This window comes from Saimiri boliviensis, chromosome 11 (genome assembly GCF_048565385.1).
Source record: "Saimiri boliviensis isolate mSaiBol1 chromosome 11, mSaiBol1.pri, whole genome shotgun sequence".
Taxonomy (NCBI): Eukaryota; Metazoa; Chordata; class Mammalia; order Primates; family Cebidae; genus Saimiri; species Saimiri boliviensis.
The window spans coordinates 8,446,760-8,464,830 of record NC_133459.1 but is presented as its reverse complement, the minus strand read 5'-3'; the positions used below and the strand labels follow the sequence as shown (position 1 = coordinate 8,464,830).

Here is an 18,071-nt window from a genome sequence, read left to right as displayed (position 1 = left end):
TTTATCAGTTGTAACAAAGCTTTAGAAAAATGATTTTAGGTGCAAAGGAAGCAGGGAGCTAATTTCTAATTTCTGGAGAAACTGTTTGGCACAATGCATGCTTTAGAAAAGCGAGAGAGAAACCCTCTCTTCACTCACTAGGGTAACATACCTGCAGAGCCAGCTGAGAAAATATGCACAATATTGCTGTTAGGCACGAAAATGCCATTAAATTGCTCTTTGGCTTTGGAGTAACATGCAAAGTATACAGCCCTGTTAGAACAAAGAGAACATTATAAAGAAATCATCATGGTGCAACTTTCTATGTCCCTCCAGAACACCTGAAAAATTTAGGAAAATAAAACAGGAAAAATGCTGCCATGTAGCCAAAAAGCTCGTCCTCGCCTGTGCTAAAACCGAAACCTGCCACAGGCGCGTTCAGGAAGCCCTTGTTTGTCCCTCCAGAAATGATTTAGTGATGACAGAGGTGTCTGAAGTAATCGAGGGAGGTGAGATTTGGGGAAGACATCCACAAAGTCCTTTTACATTCTTCATTCTGGATAAATGCCGATCCTTTAAGCATCAACACATTGGAAGTTTAACTTTTTTAAATATTTCTAGAATAGACCACACTTTTTCACCTTGTGCCAAAATGAGAATGTTGAATATAATTTGAGCTGTTTTTGGATGACAAGGATCGCACAGAACAGTCATCATATCATACCTGTGTTTTCATAAAGGGTCCTCCCCCCACCCCTGCCTTGACTATTGCAGAGTGGTCCTGTCACCCATTTTCTCTTGACTTTTGCCCCTGCTGTCTTCCCTCTTGTTGGGGCTGGAGATAACAGCCACTTGGGATTTTTCCTTGCTTTCACCAGCAATGCAGGGAAAGCATTCTTTCTTCTGCTGGCCAATCGATCAATCATAGAATGTATTTTTCAGGTTAGGATCTCAACTACTTATCATTATGGTGTTATAAAAGTCTTCCTGGTCGGGCGCAGTAGCTCACGCCTGTAATCCCAGCATTTTGAGAGGCCAAGGTGGGTGGATCATGAGGTCAGGAGTTCGAGACCAGCCTGGCCAACATAGTGAAATCTTGTCTCTACTAAAAATACAAAAATCAGCTGGACATTATGGCACGTGCCTGTAGTCCCAGCTACTCGGGAGGCTGAGGCAGAGGTTGTGGTGAGCCGAGATCACGCCACTGCACTCCAGCCTGGGCTAAAGAGCAAAACTCCATCTCAAAAAAAAAAAAAAAAAAAAAAAAAGGCCGGGTGCGGTGGCTCACGCCTATAATCCCAGCACTTTGGGAGGCCGAGGCGGGTGGATCACAAGGTCAAGAGATCGAGACCATCCTGGTCAACATGGTGAAACCCCGTCTCTACTAAAAATACAAAAATTAGCTGGGCATGGTGGAGAGTGCCTGTAATCCCAGCTACTCAGGAGGCTGAGGCAGGAGAATTGCTTGAACCCAGGAGGCGGAGGTTGCGGTGAGCCGAGATCGCGCCATTGCACTCCAGCCTGGATAACAAGAGCGAAACTCCATCTCAAAAAAAAAAAAAAAAAAAAAAAAGCAGATTCTGATGTAGGCCTGGGCTGTACCTGAGACTGTATGTTTATAACAAGCTCCCAGACAATACTAACACTGCTGGCCATGTGCCATACTTTGAGTAGCGAACACTTAGAGTACATTAAGGTAATTACAGCAGATTTTCACATTTAAGAATATGAAGAATACAGTAAGCAGAATCTTTCTTTTACACACTGAAGAAACACCTACAGTTTTCAATGACTATCTGCTATATCCACTATATTTAGGCAAATTCAACACAGCGAAAGACACTGGTCAGTCAGCAGCATCACCCTTTGGTACAAAAGGGCCCAGTGTTCCATACTGCTTCGCATGGGCTAGCTGGAAAGCTTAATGCTTACCTTGATGGTGCAACTCCAACCAAATTTGGACCCAAGCCTCTAAAAAGTGACTTTGGTCCCTCTTTCTCCAAGATCGACCTGAATAATAAGAAAAGACAAATCTTTAAAACCCCTTAGGCAAAGCCTATGAAAAACGATGAGGCGTCAACCTTCCCATTAGTTTCTTCTTTTTTGTTTTTTTTGAGACGGAGTTTCGCTCTTGTTACCCAGGCTGGAGTGCAATGGCGCGATCTCGGCTCACCGCAACCTCCGCCTCCTGGGTTCAGGCAATTCTCCTGCCTCAGCCTCCTGAGTAGCTGGGATTACAGGCACACGCCACCATGCCCAGCTAATTTTTTGTATTTTTTAGTAGAGACGGGGTTTCACCATGTTGACCAGGATGGTCTCGATCTCTCGACCTCGTGATCCACCCGCCTCGGCCTCCCAAAGTGCTGGGATTACAGGCTTGAGCCACCGTGCCCGGCCCCCCATTAGTTTCTTGAGAGAATAAAACGTTTGAGTGATCTCAGGCTTGCCTCTTATCTGATTCGATTACAATACAGAATGGGAAGGCTGTAGAATACTGCTATCACACACAGTGAAAAACTATGCTTCAGAAAGCATCAGTTAGACATTTTTTCTTTTTTGTTTGAGACAGAGTCTTGCTCTGTCACCCAGGCTAAGTGCAGTAATGCGATCTCGGCTCATTGCAACTTCTGCCGCCCGGGTTCAAGTGATTCTCCTGCCTCAGCCTCCCGAATAGCTGAGATTACAGAAACCCACCACCATCCCCGGCTAATTTTGTATTTTTAGTAGAGACGAGGTTTTGCCATGTTAGCCAGGCTGTTTTTGAACTCCTGACCTCAGGTAATCCGCCTGGCTTGGCCTCCCAAAGTGCTAGGATTACAGGCCTGAGCCACTGCACCTGGCCTTGAAATACTTTCAAGAAGCCATTTCCCCTGTTCACACAAGAGCAAGCTGTGCAGGGTCTACACTATACAATGAAATCCTGTGAAGGTAGGATGAGTATGGCAGAGGGTTCCACACAGGGACTAATATCCTCATCATAACAAGATTCACTGAGAAACCCGGTTCAGAGATTTCTTTTGGATATACTGCTTCTAACAATTCTATCTTCTAGATCTTTACCTTATGTAGTAGAATCTCATACAGGGATATATGGAATAGAGCCAGCTCAGTGGTTCATACCTGTAATCCCAGCACTTTGGGAGGCCTAGGCAGGAGGATCACATCACTTGAACCCAGGAGTTCCAGACCAGCCTGGGCAACATAGTAAGATCCCATCCCTACAAAAAATGAAAAATTAGCCAGGTATGGTGGTGTGTGCCTGTGGTGCCAGCTACTCAGGAGGCTAAGGTGAGAGAATTGCTTAGCCTGGGAGGTCAAGGCTGCAGTGAGCCATGATCACACCACTGCACTCCAGCTTTGGCGACAGAGGGACACCTTGTCTCAAAAACTAAGGAAAAAAAAAAAGTTGGTGGGGGTGGGGGGAGGCAGATTTTAAGGAACAGAAAACTAATACTTTTCATGGACAGGATGACGGTTATTTCAAACCAAAGCCTAGTATCTCAAGTCCAAAGATTATACCATGACTGCTTTTTCTTTTAAACTATTTTTTTTTTTTTGTGGTGACATACGCATAATAGAAAATGTACCATTGTAACCATTTTTTAAATTTTAAGAACAATTTTTATTTTCTTGCTCTCATTGGTACATTTAATAAAAATGTTTATTTAGGTTGAGATCTTAAAGTTGTCAGTGAAGCCTCAAAGTTACCTAACAGTTTGCATCCAGTAGTTTTTTGGGGTAACACAAACATCAGTATGGCCAAATGTTAACTCATTTGCTTTTTGTGTTAATATCAAATTAATATTTGTAATATAGTGTCCCTAAACAAATATGACAACTTCTTGGAATTATTTTAAAATTACTGTAAAGAAAGAAAATAATTTTTGACACTTAAATGAAAGCTTGGTTGTTTCAGAGAAATTCAGACAATAATTTATACAAGCTATCAGGAAAACTGGATAATGCAAAAAGCCATAAGTAATGGAAATAATTTGAGTAAATAGGCAAATGTGGTATTTCATAAACCTAATGCTTAAAAGTACAAAATCCTGAAACATAATGGAAATGTTTACAAAAGTAAAAGATCAGCGAATGCTAGTGAAATGCAAAAATATTCCGTAAAGTTTTGACAGGCGTTTTTTCTTCTCATTTCTAGTGTGAGGATATTCAATATTTTCTCAAGTATGATGAAGAATAGCAGACAGTTAATATCTAGGGGCTAGTTTGTTTGACATAACTGGTACTAAAAAGAGCAGTTCTCTGAAGAGAGAGCAGTCATATTTTTAGTTAAATGTCAAGAAGACCTGCTGAAGCCGGGCGCAGTGGCTCAAGCCTGTAATCCCAGCACTTTGGGAGGCCGAGGTGGGTGGATCACGAGGTCAAGAGATCGAGACCATCCTGGTCAACATGGTGAAACCCCATCTCTACTAAAAATACCAAAAAATTAGCTGGGCATGGTGGCACGTGCCTGTAATCCCAGCTACTCAGGAGGCTGAGGCAGGAGAATTGCCTGAACCCAGGAGGCGGAGGTTGCGGTGAGCCGAGATCGCGCCATTGCACTCCAGCCTGGGTAACAAGAGCGAAACTCCGTCTCAAAAAAAAAAAAGAAGACCTGCTGAAACGCACCTAATAAAACACTGCTTTATTTTCCATCCCATGGAATACTGTGCAGCCATAAAAAAGGAGATCATGTCTTTCACAGGAACATGGATGAGGCTGGAGGCCATCATCCTTAGCATACTGGGTGGACAAAATAAACTGTGCAAAAAGCCACTGGGACACCAGTTTACCTATATAACAAACCTGCACATGTACACCTGAACCTAAGCCAGTGAGCCAAGATGGTGCCACTGCATTCCAGCCTGGGTGCCAGATTGAGACTTCTCCAGTGGATCTCCCTTGACTGATGATCTTCCTATTTAATTTCAGCTTTACTGTCTTCAATTATGTCGTTTTTGGTTCCTTGCATTTCATTTTGCTATACCAAAATGGCATGTCAGCTTGGAATCATTTGCGCATGTGCAGGAAGAAGCGAAGTGGGAGCCCTTCCTCCCAGCAGAACCTTCCTCGGGAGGCTGGTTGTGCAGTCCTCGATCCCCTCCAGACTGCATGGGGCGGCCCTGCCACCTCCTCGAGGCCACCAGAGGATCGATGGCCGTTGACTCCGAGGCCCCTGCATCTACAGCGCTCACACTCAAGGGAACGGTGAAGGCTCAGTGCACCCGACTGGTCCCATCTCTTCCCTCCCACTCCCTCTCAGGAGGGCCTGGGAGCACAACCACGGGCCATTGTAACCATTTTTAAGTGTAGAGTGCAGTGGCATTAAGTACATCCACACTGTTGTGCAACCATGACCACCACCTACCTCCAGAACCTTTCCGACTTTTCAAACTGAGCCTCTGCAATCATTAAGCACTAGTTCCCGAGTCCTCTCTCCTGCCAGGTCCTAGCAGCCATCATTCTGTCCATAAATCTGACAACTCTAGGTATCTCTTATCAGTGGAGTCACATCTATTTTTGTCACTGGCTTATTTTGCCTAGTCTTTGAGGTTCATCCATGTTGTAGCATATGTCAGAATTTCCTTCTTTTTAATTTTTTTTTTTTTTTTTTGAGACAGGGTCTCACTTCATCACCCAGGCTAGAGTGCAGTGGCGAGATCTTGGCTCATTGCAATCTCCACCTCCTGGGTTCAAGAGATTCTCATGCCTCAGCCTCCCCAGTAGCTGGGATTACAGGTGAGTGCCACCACGCAGCTAATTTTCATATATATATATATATATATATATTTAAATAGATAAGGGGTGTCACCATCTTGGCCAGGCTGGTTTCAAACTCCTGGCCTCAAGTGATCCACTCACTTTGGCCTTTCTAAGTGCTGGGCTTACAGGTGTGAGCCACTTCGACCACCCAGAATTTCCTTTTTTTTTTAAAAAAAAAACGCTGCGCCGGGCACGGTGGCTCAAGCCTGTAATCCCAGCACTTTGGGAGGCCGAGGCGGGTGGATCACGAGGTCGAGAGATCGAGACCATCCTGGTCAACATGGTGAAACCCCATCTCTACTAAAAATACAAAAAATTAGCTGGGCATGGTGGCTCATGCCTGCAATCACAGCTACTCAGGAGGCTGAGTATTGCCTGAACCCAGGAGGCGGAGGTTGCGGTGAGCCGAGATCACGCCATTGCACTCCAGCCTGGGTAACAAGAGCGAAACTCCATCGCAAAAAAAAAAAAGGCTGAATGCTATTCCATGACTGTATATACCACATTTTATTATCCATCTATCCATTGATGGACACGTGGGCTGCTTCCACGTTTTGGCTATTATAAATAGTGCTGCTATAAACATGGGTATACAAATATCTGTTTGAGTCATTCCTTTGGATTCTTTTGCGGAATCCAGGTGGAATTGGTGGACACGTGGTAATTCTATGCCTAATTTCTGAGGAACCATGAGGCTGTTTTCCACAGTGGTTACACCGCCTTACGTTCTCACCTGCAACATACAAGGGGTTCCGACTTCTCTATAACCCTGCCAACGTGCTTTTCACAAAAAATGTTAAATATTGCTTTTGATTAAAAGAGACTCAGAAAATCATAAAAGGATTGTATGGAACATTCTTTAGAGGCATTTTTCCACTGCAACACAGTTATTCAAGTTGATTAAATTTACTATCTTCAGTTGTTCAATTTCCATGGTATCCAAGAGAATTTACATTGTTATATTATGGTCTTCTCTAATTTAATCTCCTTTTCTTATTGAGGGTCTTTCTTTACTAGTAGTACCTTCCACTTGATAGCACTCAGGGTTGATCTAGCTCACAAATAATCATATGCTAGTCAAAAGTTAATAGAATGGCCCGGAGTGGTGGCTCACGCTTGTAATCCTAGTATATCTGGGAGGCTGAAGTGGGTGGATCACTTGAGCTCAGGAGTTTGAGACCAGCTTGGCCAACATGGTAAAACCCCGACTCTACTAAAAAAACAAAAATTAGCTGGAAATTGCTTGATCCTGGGAGGTAGAGGCTGCAGTGAGCTGAGATGGCACCACTGCACTCCAGCTGGGCTACAGAGCACGACTCCATCTCAAAAAGAAAAAAACAGTTAACAGAATGTTTTAACCTTCATTATAACACACAGAAGCTATGATAAAAAGATCTTTCACTTTATAGAAAAGATGTCCCTGTAAAACTAATAGTAAGTGAATCCTGTCTATTCTATTTCTACTACTTCCACTTTCTCCACGAAGAAAGTTTCCCTAATTAAGCTGGTTTTTGATGCAGAAGAGGTACAGCTGACATTCTGGTCCATGGCATATTGGATGTTAAAGCTTTGTCTATTGCCAGCTCTCCTTCCTCAGATCACTATGGAACTTTTCATGCTCTAGGTTCTCTGAATGTATAAAATAAATAAAATTTTGAATCTTAGCCTCTCTTCTCTGAATTTTTGGATGTTTACAATAAAGACTATCTGTACCTTTAAGAACTTTCCTAAAAGGTAGTAGGCTAGCAATTAGACAAAAGAGAGTGGAAAGAAAAAAGTAAAACTATCTCTATTCACAGACAGAACGATCTTATTAAAGAATCTACTGAAAAAATTATCTCAATGAAGCTCTTATTGGCTGGGCATGGTGGCTCATGCCTGTAATCCCATCACTTTGGGAGGCCAAGGTGGACGTTATCACTTAAGGTTAGAAGTTTGAGACCTGTCTGGCTAACATGCTAAAACCCCATCTCTACTAAAAATATAAAAATTAGCTCGGCGTGGTGGTGCATGCCTATAGTCCCAGCTACTCAGGAGGCTGAGACAGGAGAATTGCTTGAACCTGGGAGGCGGAGGTTGAGGTTGCAGGGAGCCAAGATCTCGTCACTGTACTCTAGCCTGGGTGACAGAGTGAGACTCCTTCACAAAAAAAGAAACAAAAAAACAAAAAAACAAACATACAAAAAAACACAGCTATTATTTTAAAAAGTAGCCAGACCTCAGTCTCATTTATGCAATTAAATTACATTAAAATATTATATAGAGTGAGTGGTATTATTTTCTAATCAAAACCCTTTCCTTAAACTGGCAGGTGTAAGCCCAGGACCTTTTAAGTGATCCCAATACAACCTCTGCCTCCCGGGTTAAAGAGATTCTCCAGCCTCAGTATCCTGAGTAGATGGGATTGCAGGTGCCAGCCACCACGCACAGCTAATTTTTGTATTTTTTATTTTATTTTTTGAGATGGAGTCTTGCTCAGTCGCCCACGCTGTGCGGGTCACTGCAGCTTCCGCTTCCCAGATTCAAGGGATTCTCCTGCCTCAGCCTCCCGGATAGCTGGGATTACAGGAGTGTGGCCAACTAATTTTTTTTTTGGAGGCGGAGTCTCACTCTGTTGCCCAGGCTGGAGTGCAGTGCCTCAACCTCCTGAGTAGGTAGGATTACAGGCAAGTGGCACCATCCCCGGCTAATTATTTTTGTATTTTTAGTAGAGACGGGGTTTTGCCATGTTTGCCAGGCTGGTGTCGAACTCCTGACCTCGTGATCCGTCTGTTTCAGCCTCCCAAAGTGCCGGGATTGCAGATGTGAGCCACCGTGCCTGGCTCGCTATTGCTTTTTCAAAAGGTCAAGCTCTCTGAACTAAAACCTCTGTCAAGTAACACCTTGAAGTGACCGATACTTTATAATACAGCACATAATCAAGACTTTCAAATGCTAAGTATATCGAGAAGTTGTGTAAAGTTTAGCTCCTTCCTGTGGTCCCCATTAATGTACCCTGTTGAGCTTCAGGAGTCATTTAAACACAATTAAGGGAATCTCTGGCTCCAGGAAGCTTGAAGCCACTCATCCATAATGCAGTAGAGAACTTGTGTCCTCAAGTGACTCAGGTCTTTTAAGAACTCAAGAAAGGCGGTCTCCATAGTTACGCATATTAACAGTTGGCAAAAAGCCAAATCTGTTACATAATCCAAACTTCTAACCTAGCTGGACGTTTACAAAACTTTTCTGGAACAATTAAGATCCTACTATAAATGGTACATTTCAGCTGCAAAATCAAGCCCAGAAGGACCCAGATTTGTTTTCCCACAGTCACAAACTTTCATTTAGGGGGAAAAACAATCATGGTCTTATTTGGAGCATTTCATTGTCTTCACCAGTTTTATATCGTGATGTGCATACCACAATTTAATCCAAGACAAATGTCTCATCTCAACACTACAGTTCTTAAAAGATGGATAAGAGATCACTAACATATTACTTTTCAGATGAAAAAGCCACCTGAAAAAAAACAAAAAGAATGTATCTCAGCAGTTTAAACAGTAAGAACTGCTGGAAAAAATTAAGCCAGAAGATTTTTATTTTTTTTAAAGCAAATAGCTGAAACACATATACTGTTTATCACTCCAGCAAACTGAATAGCAGACACCTGAGTCTGTTAACATCTTGCCTTTTTTTCTAAGTAAATATTAAAGGAAAAAAAGATAGGTTCTTCAACAGAGAATATTTTTTTCTCTAACAAGTTAACTTAACATGAGACATCAGCAAACAATGATTTGAATTTGGAAAAATAAACGTCCTACCAAAAAGTTCTGTTCTCTGACAAGTCTTTTAAAATATTAAAGTAGTATTCCCCAAATGATTAAGACTACTTATAAGAAGCCAACTTTTAAATGAATAACCATGTTATTTGGTTATTTGTATGGATTTTTTTCTTTTTTTTCTTTTTTCTTTTTTTTTTTTTTTGAGATGGAGTCTTGCTCTGTTGCCTCGGCTCATTGCAACATCCACCTCCCAGGTTCAAGTGATTCTCCTGCCTCAGCCTCCCGAGTAGCTGGGATCACAGGCACTTGCCACCACGTCTGGCTGGTTTTCGTATTTTTTAGTAGAGATGGGGTTTCACCAGGTTGGCCAGGCTGGTCTAGAACTCCTGACCTGAGGTATTCCGCCTTCCTTGGCCTCCCAAAGTGCTGGGATTACAAGCGTGAGCCACTGTGCCCAGCCTTGTATGGGTTTTTGATAAACAGTGTCTTCCAAAAATGTCAACAGGAAACTAAAATGGGCTGTGTAGATAGAGAAAAAAGCCTGTGTACTCTTGTTCTTGTTGGATCACTTACTAGATAGAGGCCCTCCCTGTAAACCATTGTCACTGCCCTTAGCTTAGGGATGGTTAATGAAGAAACAGAAAGCAGTACGATAATCCAGGTGAGGATGGTGGCTGGCTGAAGAGGAGTCACCCTCTGTTAAGCTACCCTAAAGCTTCCTACATTGACATATTGTTTTTATGTAAGTCCTGAGGTACAGACTGCTTTTAGAACTTATTAACAGGAAAAGATACACATTTCCCCTGAAGAGTGAGTACGCTTTCTTCACATGAGAGTTATGTAATACGATGTTCCCCTACTTTTTTTTTTTTTTTTTAACCTCTATTAAGAGATAAAAGGCTTCAAGGGTAAAAAGGAAAAAAAAAAAAAAAAAAAAAACCCTTGAATGTAAAAGCAGAGAGTAGCTTTTATATGACAGCAGTTTTTATTATTTACATGGGGGGGGCTGTTAAGCTCTTTATATGAAATATCTTCCTGACAGGCCAAAACTCATGCATTCAATCTGCATGGAATGCTTGCTAAGTGACAGGCAACATTCGGGATGCTTGGGGGCAATTTCAGTAATCAAAACAAACCAAAGTCACTACCTCCAAAGAAGTCCCATTGGAGGGGGTGGTGAAGAGGAAGAAAAGAATAGAAATAAGTACACTGTCCGTTGGATGGATGTAAGTGCTGTGGATAAAAATAAAGCAGGAAGTCAGGCTGGGTGAGTTTGCTTTTAAATAGCATGGTCACTGTAAGGTCTTCCTGCAAAGGTGACAACAGCGGAAGTCAGTCATGCGGACAATGTCTACTGCAAACAGCCTGCAGTGGGAAACATTCCTGGCCCTTTAAAGTAACAAAAAGGCGGCTGGAGAGGCAAAGGGGAGAATAGGAGGTGAGAAGTTAGAAATAACGGGAAGAATGACAACAGTGTAGAGCCTGGCAGGCTGCAGGGAGGGCTGCAGCTCTTACTCCAACTCCAACAACTCCAGAGGAATCTGAGCAGAGGGTTCTCTGGCTGCTCTGCTGAGAACAGACTGGGGTATTAAATTCAATCAAGACAGTTGCAGGTGGGTTAAAAAAATAAATTAAGGCCGGGCGTGGTGGCTCAAGCCTGTAATCCCAGCACTTTGGGAGGCCGAGGCGGGTGGATCACGAGGTCAAGAGATCGAGACCATCCTGGTCAACATGGTGAAACCCCGTCTCTACTAAAAATACAAAAATTAGCTGGGCATGGTGGTACATGACTGTAATCCCAGTTACTCAGGAGGCTGAGGCAGGAGAATTGCCTGAACCCAGGAGGCGGAGGTTGCCGTGAGCCGAGATCGCGCCATTGCACTCCAGCCTGGGTAACAAGAGCGAAACTCTGTCTCAAAAAAATAAAAAATAAAAAAATTTAAAAAATTAAAAAATAATAAATTAAAAAAAAAAAAAAAGAGAGAACACACTGCGGTGGAGGATGGCAAGGTTTCAAGCCAGAGCAGTCGGGAAGCGAATGTACGAATACAGGTAAGATACAGTGGCTTCCATCAGGACAGTGGTGGAGGAAGCAGTGAAAGGGTCAGATTCTATACTTACTTTGAAGGTTGACTTGATAGGATTTGCTGCAGGGTTGAGAAACAAGATCCAAGCATGACTGTGAGGCTGAGATCTGTGCAGCTGAAGGATGGAGTTGCTTTAACAGAGACAGGGAAGACTTTGGGAGTAGCAGCTTTTATGGAGTTCTGTTTTGCTCATGTTACTCCTGGATGGCTAATAAACATCCAAGCTGCCAGGCGTGGTGGCTCACGCCTGTAATCCCAGCATTTTGGGAGGCCGAGGTGGGAGGATCACCACCAGGTCAGGAGTTCAAGACCAGCCTGACCAACATGGTGAAACCCCGTCTCTAAACAAACAAACAAACATCCAAGCCATCAAACAGGCAGCTGGATGGAGTGTGTGAGGCTCGGAGCAGAAACGCTGCCAGCTTACAGATGGTATTTACAGCCATGAGACTAAGTGTGCCCACAGAGGGAGCGGCAGTAGTTACAGAAGGCCAGGGTCTGAGTACTGGGACCCTCCACTGCAGGCACAGCAAAGGCAACAGGGGCAATAGCCACAGAGGCAGGAGGGTGGAGTCCTAGGAGTCTCTGAGCTGGGAACTGCTGCTGCCTTCATGGAAAAGCAACAGAGGCTCAGCCTTGTGTCTGGGGCTTGTTTGTTTCTTTACTTTTAGCGGCTTCAAGTCTTAGAAACAAGGTGGATCTACGTTGAACATGACTTTGGGCAGGTCACTTAACCCTTAAACTGTATGTCCTCTCTAAAATAGAGGTAATGTCACACATGAGTACTAATCTACTAAGGTTGTGAAAAATCAAATAATATGTTAAAGTAGTTTGTTTCACAAGTGTATATACTTACTATGTACTCACAATTTTTTAAAGTAGTCTTTTACTTGAAAGTTATTAGTTATGTGAGATAATCTTTCTCTTTTTTTTTTTTTGACACAGGGTCTTACAATCATAGCTCACTGCAGCCTTGATCTCCTGGGCTTAAGGACATCCTGCCTTATGTAAATTGTGCCTAAAAGTGCTAAATCTGTGGTTTTTACAACAGACCATCTGCATTTTATTACGTCTTTTTCTAACATTTCCCAAATACAGGTATTGATCGACTTACGACCTATGCAACTTACGAACATTCGACTTTACCATCACAATCGCTAGCCACGACTGCTCTGCATAATTTTGTATGTTTTGCAAATATTAAACCAGTTGGACTGGTAATGCAGTGTTTTACTTAAACCTGACGAATGTAAAAATAAGAAACAAAATGGTGTAGAAATGATACAAATGGCATAAAATGAACAAAGAAAATTATGATATATAACAATAATGAAAGAAAATTATGATAAAATATGACTTAAAGATTTTTATAACATCATTTTACAGTACTGTACATATAGCCTACTCAACTTATGACCGGTCTGTTGGAACCAATTGTGGTCGTAAGTCGAGCACTAGCTGTACATTTCTACACTGATAAGTAGCTTTCCTGATAAATGTCTGTCTTGAACACACTCTTGCCCAAGAATCAGTTTCACAGATCTAAATACCATGCTCAGTTATATTCAACTCCTGGGCTCAGACTCCTGCGTAGCTGGGATATAGCTGTAAGCCGCCATACCCAGCTGATTTCTTTGTAGAGATGGGATTTCAACACATTGCCCAGGCTGGTCTCAAACTCCTGGGCTCAAGCAATCTGTTCCTGTTGGCCTCTCAAAGTGCTAGGAATACAGGCATGAGCCACTGCACCTGGCCGAGACTTTTAAAAATATATAATAAAGCTGAGGAAATAAATCTTAAATAAAACAGCTCTTGGGTGAAAAATGCCACTTTATAAAAGCCTTTCTGACAAAACATTATAACTAAAATTTTACTTAATAATGCCATTGTTTGAATTTTGATGTTAATATAATAAAGTGATTTAAAAAGTATTCCTGCCAGGTGTAATAGTTCATGCCTGTAATCCCAGCACTTTGGGAGCCCAATGCAGGCAGATCATCCGAGGTTGGGAATTTGAGACCAGCCTGACCAACATGGAGAAAACCCTGTCTCTACTAAAACATACAAAATTAGCCAGGTGTGGTGGCACATGCCTATAATCCCAGGCGGCTGAGGCAGAAGAATCACTTGAACCCAGGAGATTAAGATTGCAGTGAGCTGAGATCACACCATTGCACTCCAGCTGGGCAACAAGAGGGAAACTGTCAATCAATCAATCAATCAATCAGTTCATTCATATGTGGCTCATGCCTGTAATCCCAGCACTTTGGGAGGCTGAGGCAGGAGGATCACAAGGTCAGGAGTTTGAGACCTGCCTGGTCAAAATGGTGAAACCCCATCTCTACCCAAAATACAAAAATTAGCCAGGCATGGTGGCGGGCACCTGTAGTCCCAGCTACTCGGGAGGCTGAGGCAGGAGAATGACTTGAAACCAGGAAGCGAAGGTTGCAGTGAGCCGAGATCGTACCACTGCACTCTAGCCTGGGCGACAGAACGACAGTCTGTCTCAAAAAAAAAAAAAAAGAAAGTATTCATATGTAAGTGATGGCTCATTATTGTGTAGCTGTATTAACCAATGAAGCCAGTGGGCCCATAATGAAAATAGCTTGTCTTTTGTGTGGTGTGGAGTTGTTCCTGTATTAAAACACGGACTGGCTTTTTTCCTTTGATTTAAATTTTAATAAATAATTGCCCTAATTGAGGGGAGGGAATACACACACACACACACTCACTCTCTCTCTCTCTCCCTCTCTCCCCCACCCCAGAAAACAAAATGTTCAAAAATCAGAAACTTGGCCGGGCGCGGTGGCTCAAGCCTGTAATCCCAGCACTCTGGGAGGCCGAGGCGGGTGGATCACAAGGTCAAGAGATCAAGACCATCCTGGTCAACATGGTGAAACTCCGTCTCTACTAAAAATACAAAAAATTGGCTGGGCATGGCGGCGCGTGCCTCTAATCCCAGCTACTCAGGAGGCTGAGGCAGGAGAATTGCCTGAACCCAGGAGGCGGAGGTTGCGGTGAGCCGAGATCGCGCCATTGCACTCCAGCCTGGGTAACAAGAGCGAAACTCCGTCTCAAAAAAAAAAAAAAAAATCAAACTTTTTGAGTGACAACATGATGCTCAAAGAAATGCCCCTGCAGAATTTGTATTTCTGCACTGGGGATGCTGAACTGGTATGATGAAGCAAATATTCCAAAATCTGAAATCCACATTTCTTCTGGTCCCAAGCATGATGGATAAAGGACACTCAACCCACACATCCTGTAAAACCTAAAATGGAGCCGGGCGTGGTGGCTCAAGCCTGTAATCCCAGCACTTTGGGAGGCTGAGGCGGGTGGATCACGAGGTCAAGAGATCGAGACCATCCTGGTCAACATAGTGAAACCCCATCTCTACTAAAAATACAAAAAATTAGCTGGGCATGGTGGCACGTGCCTGTAATCCCAGCTACTCAGGAGGCTGAGGCAGGAGAATCGCCTGAACCCAGGAGGCGGAGGTGGCGGTGAGCCGAGATTGCGCCATTGCACTCCAGCCTGGGTAACAAGAGCGAAACTCCGTCTCAAAAAAAAAAAAAAAAAAACCTAAAATGGAGAAACATTCCCATTTACCTTCTTAGGCTTGGCCCCGTCTACACTCACATTTTTGGGTAACAGTTCCCCAGTTACAGTAAATCCAAATGCACTAGTCATGAGTTATTTGGCAAGAGGAAGTTCATTTTAAACATTACTGAAGTAACGCTACCTGTCTCAGCTTCCTTACGTCCAAAGCACTGTATGTTCCTTTGAAGAAAGGTGCCACCCGGGGCACTGGCACTGCCTACGCATGTGAAAAGGTAAAGCAGGAGGGGGTGTTTTTCACAGTCTCATCTTGTTGGGGATCATGGACTTGGATTTGTCCTAAGACCAAAGTGTCCCTTCACACCTCTGTGCTTCTGTCCCTCCTGTCTCATCCCTGACCTTCTTGCCCAGTGTCTCCACTCCTCTTCTTTTTTTTTTTTTCTTTTGGAGATGGAGTTTCGATCTGGTTGCCCAGACTAGAGTACAATGGTGCGATCTCGGCTCACCACAACCTCCGCCTCCCAGTTTCAAGCAATCATCCTTTCTCAGCCTCCTGAGTATCTGGGATTACAGGCATGTACCATCATGTCTGGCTAATTTTGTATTTTTAGTAGAGATAGAGTTTCTCCATGTTGGTCAGGCTGGTGTTGAACTCCTGACCTCAGGTGATCTGCCTGCCTCGGTCTCTCAAAGTGCTGCGATTACAGGCGTGAGCCAGTGTACCCAGCCACCTCTTCTTAGCATTTAATTTAAAAACCTGATTCTCACCCAGGTGCAGTGTTCATGCCCATAATCCCAGTACTTTGGGAGGCCGAGGCAGGCAGATTTCCTGAGGTCAGAAGTTCAAGGCCACCCGGGCCAATGTGGTGAAACCCTGTCTCTACCAAAAGTACAAAAATTAGCCTGGCATGGTGGTACACACCTGTGATCCCAGTTACTTGGGAGGCTGAGGCAGGAGAATCACTTGAACCCGGGAGGCAGAGGTTTCAGTGAGCCAAGATCATACCACTGCACTCCAGCTTGGGTAACAGAGCGAAAATCCATCTCAAAAAAGAACACAAACAAACAGCCGGGCACGGTGGCTCAAGCCTGTAATCCAGCACTTTGGGAGGCCGAGGCAGGTGGATCACAAGGTCGAGAGATCGAGACCAACTTGGTCAACATGGTGAAACCCCGTCTCTACTAAAAATACAAAAAATTAGCTGGGCATGGTGGCGCATGCCTATAATCCCAGCTACTCAGGAGGCTGAGGCAGGAGAATTGCCTGAACCCAGGAGGCGGAGGTTGCGGTGAGCCAAGATTGCGCCATTGCACTCCAGCCTGGGTAACAAGAGCGAAACTCCGTCTCAAAAAAAAAAAAAAAAAAAGAAAAAACAAACAAAATCCCAATTCTCCTGGAGTCTTGGACACCGATCTCCCTAGTTCCCTCACTGGGCTTCTGATGCCCTCATTTGTCCTTGGCAGCTGGTCCTGCGGTTCAGTTCTGCTCGGTAAGCTCAGATGTACCTTTATACACATTTGGCATGAATGACTGAGTGACTCATAGGTAGGTTTTACAAACAAAACGTACCTAAAAATAAATTAAGCACTTTCCAACTCATCTTGCCTTATCTAAATTGTGCCTAAAAGTGCTAAATGTGTGGTTTTTAAAACTGAGCAGCCAGGTGCGGTGGCTCACGCCTGTAATCCCAGAACTTTGGGAGGCCGAGGTGGGTGGATCACTTGAGGTCAGGAGTTCGAGACCAGCCTGGCCAACATGGTGAAACCCCGTCCCTACTAAAATACAAAAAAAAAAAGATTAGCTGGGCGTGGTGGTGGGTGCCTGTAATCCCAACAACTAATTAGGAGGTTGAGGTAGGAGAACTACTTGAACCTGGGAGGCAGAGGTTGCAGTGAGTGGAGCTCATGCCACTGCACTCCAGCCTGGGCAAAAGAGCAAGACTCTGCCTCAAAAAAAAAAAAAAAAAAAAAAAAAGGCATCTCCATTTTATTACCTCTTTTCCTAACATTTCCCAAATAAATCTCTACACTGATAGCTTTCTTGATAAATGTCTTTCTTGAAGAACACACTCTTCCCCAAGAATCTGTATCAGAGATTTGAATATCATGCTCAGTTAAATTCAACTACTATTTATAGAGCATCTCAAAGTACAAGGTCCTAAGGTAAAAATCAGATATTCCATAATTTCTCTTCTGAATTTGATTTTTAAGCATAGACCGATAAGCCAAATTTGACTTAGGAATATTTAGCTACTTTATAAGCAATAAATTATTTTTCCTGCAGCAAAAATAAAATGGGTAGGTAGCTCAGGTATGAAACAAATTTTAAAACCCATTTTATTAAATGTAACTTTCCTATACATTTAAAATTATTTCCTGATAAAAAGCAAAAAACAAAAACAAAAACAAAGCCCACAAAAACCGTTTTGTTTCTTTTTAAAATATTCATGGCTAGGAGTGGTGGCTCACACCTGTAATCCCAGCACTTTGGGAGGCCAAGGTGAGCAGATCACCTGAGGTCAGGCGTTCGAAACCAGTCTGACCAACATGGTGAAACCAGTCTCTACTACAAATACAAAAATTAGCTGGGTTTGGTGGCATGAGCCTGTAGTCGCAGTTACTCAGGAGGATGAGACAAGAGAATCGTTTGAACCCTGGAGGCAGAGGTTGCAGTGAGCCAAGTGCCACTGCACTCCAGCCTGGGTGATAGAGCAAGACTCCATCTCAATAAATAAATAAATAAAATATAGTATTCACAACTCTTCTCTTGTGCAATTTAAAAAATTTTAATCTACCACCCCTTATCTTTGTTATCCCTCAAAAGCTTTGAGCAAGAGCAACAATCTGATGCAACAATTTACACATGGATTTTTGGTTTGCTTTGCTAGGTTACTCTAACTGACCCGGATGATGGTCACATGCACAC

At 43.2% G+C, this 18,071-nt stretch overlaps 1 protein-coding gene across 2 annotated transcripts in view; it reads right to left on the bottom strand.

Moving 5' to 3' along the window:
• Positions 1-18,071, bottom strand: part of SLC25A33 (solute carrier family 25 member 33) — a 46,714-nt gene that overhangs the window by 12,169 nt on the left and 16,474 nt on the right. For both annotated transcript variants that reach the window (XM_039474010.2, XM_074380024.1), the window contains exons 3-4: positions 1,912-1,989; positions 152-252 (exon numbers count right to left, since the gene is read on the bottom strand). In XM_039474010.2, the coding sequence (XP_039329944.1) occupies positions 152-252; positions 1,912-1,989 (179 nt within the window). The remainder of the gene's footprint in view (positions 1-151; positions 253-1,911; positions 1,990-18,071) is intronic.